This window comes from Atta cephalotes (genome assembly GCF_000143395.1).
Source record: "Atta cephalotes unplaced genomic scaffold scaffold00005, whole genome shotgun sequence".
Classification (NCBI taxonomy): Eukaryota; Metazoa; Arthropoda; class Insecta; order Hymenoptera; family Formicidae; genus Atta; species Atta cephalotes.
The window spans coordinates 3,863,797-3,869,217 of NW_012130069.1; the positions used below are offsets into that span (position 1 = coordinate 3,863,797).

General features: G+C 36.6%; 1 protein-coding gene across 1 annotated transcript in view; it reads left to right on the plus strand.

Annotated features, from left to right (window-relative positions):
* The window catches only part of LOC105626325, a 24,490-nt gene extending 19,884 nt beyond the window's left edge, over window positions 1–4,606 (plus strand). Inside the window, exons 2-5 of the mRNA XM_012207626.1 lie at window positions 2,149–2,385; window positions 2,894–3,759; window positions 3,965–4,247; window positions 4,416–4,606. Coding sequence (XP_012063016.1) covers window positions 2,149–2,385; window positions 2,894–3,759; window positions 3,965–4,247; window positions 4,416–4,606 — 1,577 coding nt within the window. The remainder of the gene's footprint in view (window positions 1–2,148; window positions 2,386–2,893; window positions 3,760–3,964; window positions 4,248–4,415) is intronic.
* Window positions 4,607–5,421: the final 815 nt, after the last annotated feature.

Consider the following 5,421-nt stretch of genomic DNA (forward strand, 5'->3'; position numbering starts at 1 on the left):
AGAGTGTATCAGCGAGCGCAACGTCCGGTTGATGCGGCGCAGCGAAAAAGCCTCGTAAAATCGGGCGCATCCGGAGATACGAGAAGTGAAAGTGTGTTTTGCACAAGATGACGGTAACCCCGTCCCCGGGGTAACGGCAAACGGTATCTGGCATCAGTGTATCGAAAGCGACGAGCATTGGTCGCACCGACGTCATTGTTGACGGTCAGAGAAGTCGCGAGTTGGATTTTAATAGCCGTGTTAATTCACGAACCCCACCAAACTCCACTGGAAAGTTTGCCATTGTCTTTAATAATTCATGATGCCGTGACGGTACACGTGAGAGATGCACGTTATGCTCCGGTTTTCTTCAAGGTTGCCGTCGAGGGTGCGTCGAGGGAGCGGAAGAAGAAAGTGGGGCTCGACCCCGCGAAACTGATGCTACTTCGCGCTTGGTCTCGTTTTCCGGCCACGTGGACGTTGCGGGGAGAACATGGAAACTATATTGAATTGTAATTAGATTGGATTACACGGTTTGCGACGCGAGGTGTAATTGAATCGGTGGTATGTGCGCGATGGAATGAGGAATTGACGTTCGGAGTTACCGTAATTGGTATGACGAGGGTACACCGCGTGACAGAGATGCTTATAAATCGCTTTTTTCCTTGACAGTTCCATAAAGATTTTATATATTTATGAGTTGTCGCGATAGGCATTTATTAAATTTTCTCATCTGGAGCGGCAAAAAAGCAACGTTTATTACCTTATTTTCTATCGCCAAATTCTTTTTTAAAAAATATAAAGGTCTTAATAGTTTATGTTTCATGTTAAAGATTTAGATCTTATAATTTTTTTATTAGTGTAGGTTTAAATATTTTAAGATTACAGAGTTAATAATATTTAAACAATAATATATATATATATATATATATATAAGCCATTTATAGCCAACACCAGCTGTTCGGGCACAAAAATCTTTTTATTTTCATGTGCATAACAATAATAAATATACGTTTCTTATCTTAATGATTCTTTTGAGTCTCATTTCATATTTTTGTTTAACAATATTTAACTCTTTATTATTGTATTATATTTTTTTGTTTGTCACACTGAGTATGTAAGATTCAATAACTTTTCTAATATGTCCTTGATATTTATAGAATTATTCGGAATTTCGATCGGAAATTCAATTATTACCTAGATTTCTACTATTTTTTTTCTGATTGGAATCCATTCCGAACAATCCATAACACAAGTTCTTATTTAGATACCAATAAATGAGCTTCATGTCAAATAATTTTTAATATACATATAAAAGGTTATCAAAGTGTACATTTACCTTGTTATTTGTAAATTAGATTTTAATTATAAAAAAAATAGTGTTTACAAAAATTCACTCGTATAGATTTTTTATTTGAATCAATTTGACTTTTCTTATAGGATTAAATAAATAGGATTAGATAAACTAAGGTTAAAATATATAATGATACAAATGATAACGAAAAATTTCTCATCGATAAGCCACGTATTATTTGAAAAAAAGAGAAAAAAACTTATTTCTTTTCCTTTTTCAATTGTTAGATCTCGTAGGTAAAAATTCTTTTTATTCTCCGTTCCCTATAGGAATGTATAAATAATGGGATACGATCGTACTGAAATATGTAAAACACAAATAACAACGATGATAAAAAAATATCTTACATTTTTGCAATAACATTACTATAATAAAAAAAATAATAAACTTTAACGAATGTTGATGACTGAAATCGAGTCGATTATTTTATTTTATTTCGGAGCAGTAGTACCGTGTTCGATTATCTATGATACATTTTGTATGCGTGCACCAGTCATCGCACGCTTAGCGTTGTTTTGCTTCGATAATTTCCTATCGTTACCGTTACACTCATCCACGCCGTGACGCGTCTTTTCGTTAGTCCCGGACTTGTTATCTGTGCGTAAATAGAAAGATGTCGTGCCACCTCGCGCAGGGAAGAGATAAGTGTTTCCGGTCGTTAAAGCCTGACGGCCGGGAAGCGGAACGGTGTGTTTTTCTTCCTCTTTTTCTTTATTTTTTTTTTTCTTTTAGAAACGATACTCCTGGCATCTTCGGCTGAACAAGAATCCCGCAAGAATGATGCATTCTGAGTATTTTTTTGGTCTCTTTTTTAGATTTGAACCTGTGGAACAAAAGCATAAGTCAGCGCTGGCGGAAACTGCGGCGAAGATGCTCCGTGCAGGAGTCGTCGGAGCCGCAGGAAGCGCTGATACAGGGTGGTGGGAATCACGGTATTATACACGCAGTGAGATCAACGCCGACCAGCAGAGAAGCCTCGCCGGCTGCGAAAAGTCTTCAGGATAGTAGCTCACCGAAGAAACTACTGCAAACTAGTTCCCTGAGGTTGCCAGGTGAATTTGAATCGACATCACCTTCGCGAATTTAAGCTGCGAATAAATCTAGTTTCTTTGATATAATATATACGTCCATTAAGCCAGTTATTTAGAATTAGATCCGATTTTTTATTAATTAACTTATAGACTGAATTTAATAATAATGCAAAAATTCTATTTCTTTAGCTGTATTAATTACTATATTAATGGTTTTATAATGGTAATTTTAAAAGTTGTTTTACAAAATTAGTTACAGTTTAATGATTAATCATCATATATAGAAATACAATTTTTATACAACCCAGCCGTACGTTAACCAGTAAATGAAAAATCAAGTCTGAATATGATAACTAAAAAAAACCTATTAAAGTTAGATATGAAAATTAATTTAAAAAAATTATAATAATTTAATAAATAAAAATTTAATATAATTTTCGTTTTGGGGGAAACTGATTATATTACATATATACTTTAGGTATTATTATATTTATGCATGTATACTTTATAATGAGAAGTACATTTGTAGGCACGACGAAGGGTATCGCCGACATCCAGCATGTACTCCGCAGCAAGTTCAGTAAAATAAATGCCGGCATCAGGAAGCGAAAGGCACTGAGTGTAACGGAGGTGTTTCCTCCACAGAAGGACAATGCCTCGAATTTCTACGTACCAAGTCCCCTTACCTCATCTACCAGTCAGACCTTCGAGGACAATCGTTACGATTCGAGCGAGCCTGCGTCCTTGCCACCGTATCCCTTTCACGATAACCTGGAGACTCTGGCAGAGAGCAGCGTCCCGAACTCGCCCCATTGCAATGGCAACACCTTCGGCTATTCCCAGGATAGCTATGAGCAGAAAGACGTTCTCTACGAGAACGTAGCATTCCCGAGGTCCTCGCCATCGTCCTGCTGTTCGAGGACCCGGCCTGTTCTCCAACGCAGCAACTCGGAGAACCGCGAGGCCAGCGTGCATGATCACTCTTATGAGAACATGCGCTTTCAACGAGTCGGCGCTCAACGAGACGATCTAGCTTCAGGAAGTCCGTACGCAGGCCGACACTTAGCAAGGAGCAACTCTGAAACAAGAGAGCATTCGTACGAAAATGTACACTTCCAGAGCGCGAAGATCAGAAATCAGTCGGAACCATCGTTCGAGGAGATACACATACCCAGAGTGACGCCCAGAAAGAGGTCCACCGACTTTAAGGTCGGTGGACAGGTGAATAATTACTCAGGTGAAGCTACGTTGAGCTCAGTCAATGGTAACAAGGAGGATGCACCGGCTAGTTTGGGTATAGAGAGAAGTTCTGGTAAGAGGAACCCAAGAAGGCTTAACAGTAGAAGTGTCGCGAATATCCCTAGCTCTTCGGGTGCAAACTTGAAAACTTGGCAAGTGAGTAAATTTTGATTTAAAAAAAAGATTTTTACCAAACATTAGTTAAAGTTGCGTGAATATTTTACAGAGAAATTTAAATATTAAATAATAGCAACTAAATAGCACAACTAAAATGTTAACGAAAGAATTCAATTCAGATGATTGAGTATTATTTTATCACGTACATTTTCTTACGATTTAAGTATATACAATACAATTTTAGGGTACTCAAGACGCGGATGAAGGTTTGAATACTGATTCGGAGCTTGAAGACATCGACGAAGCCGCCGAAGGAGAGGAATCGCGTTTTTGTACTTTGCCAAGACCAAGTAAAGGCGGTGCATCTTTTACGATACTGACCGCTAGATTTCTCAAGGGTCCTGGGCACAAAGGACTTGGTTTCAGTATCGTCGGCGGTACCGACAGTCCTCGCGGAAACATGGGAATCTATGTGAAAACTGTTTTCCCCAATGGCCAAGCTGCTGACTTAGGCACTGTCAAGGAAGGTAAAGTTATATTTAACAATTTAATCTTATGAACCTTGAAGTCCATAGTTAATGTAGATTTACTTTAATTTCGGTTCAATTTAATCTTATCTTTTTTTAAGGCTGAACATATAACTTTATCTTATTTAAATAAAGTTATATATCTCACAAAATTCGTCATACTTGCAGGGGACGAAATTTTATCAATAAATTCGAAACCTCTTCATGGTATGACTCACGCCGAAGCAATCGCCGAATTCAAGTCTGTGAAGGCTGGCGACGTTGTCTTACACGTGGGACGTCGCGTGAGTAAGAAGAAGAAAGAAACTTTGAGCCTGGCACCGGTTAATCCCTCCGTCTCGAGGCAACCCGTCACGTGAATTCATAAAGAATGTCATAACAATTTTTCTATTTGCTAAAGTTTCACGAATTTGATTTTTTATCTTTTGAGAATATTCACAAGATAGTAATATCAATTATTGCTATAATACGCGAAAGATCCAGGCAGATTGTGACGTGATTTACCTTTATTCTTTTAAACTTCGATATCCAAAATGAGGATTTAGGATAAGGTTAATGAAACGCGCTTATAAATGTGATTTTCATTTCATTTTTTCGATGTATAAATATGATATGAAAAACTGATTTTTTATTAATGTATAACACGTAAAGAGAGCGAATTGGAAAAAGCAAAATCTCATTTTTACTTGATAAATATAATCAAACGGTGAGGCGGACACTGTTGAATCAAAACGCGTTTTAATTGTATAACCGATCTATTCGGTACTCGCTATGTTAAGCATTAATATATTTATAGATAAACTCATAATCGTCGTCTAACATTATCTATTAAAATCATCGATATAATATAGAAACCAAATTTTTCTTTTTGCACATTAATTCATCTATTTTCTTTATCTGCATAAGTAAACTTATATGTATATTTTATACTTACTAGTACTCGCATTTATGATGCCTATTCAACAATGTATCTGTTATGTGTCATTACATTTAAATTGAATTGAATGTGTTGAATGGGAAATTATGATATCAACGTAACTGTTAGTTTGTATTCGAGATGTGTGTTACAGAAATATTATAGGTTGAATAATTCTGATGTTACACATTGGTTAGTGAGAGACAAGTACATCTTTCATTAAGACTACAGATGTATAATAATTTTTAATATAATTAG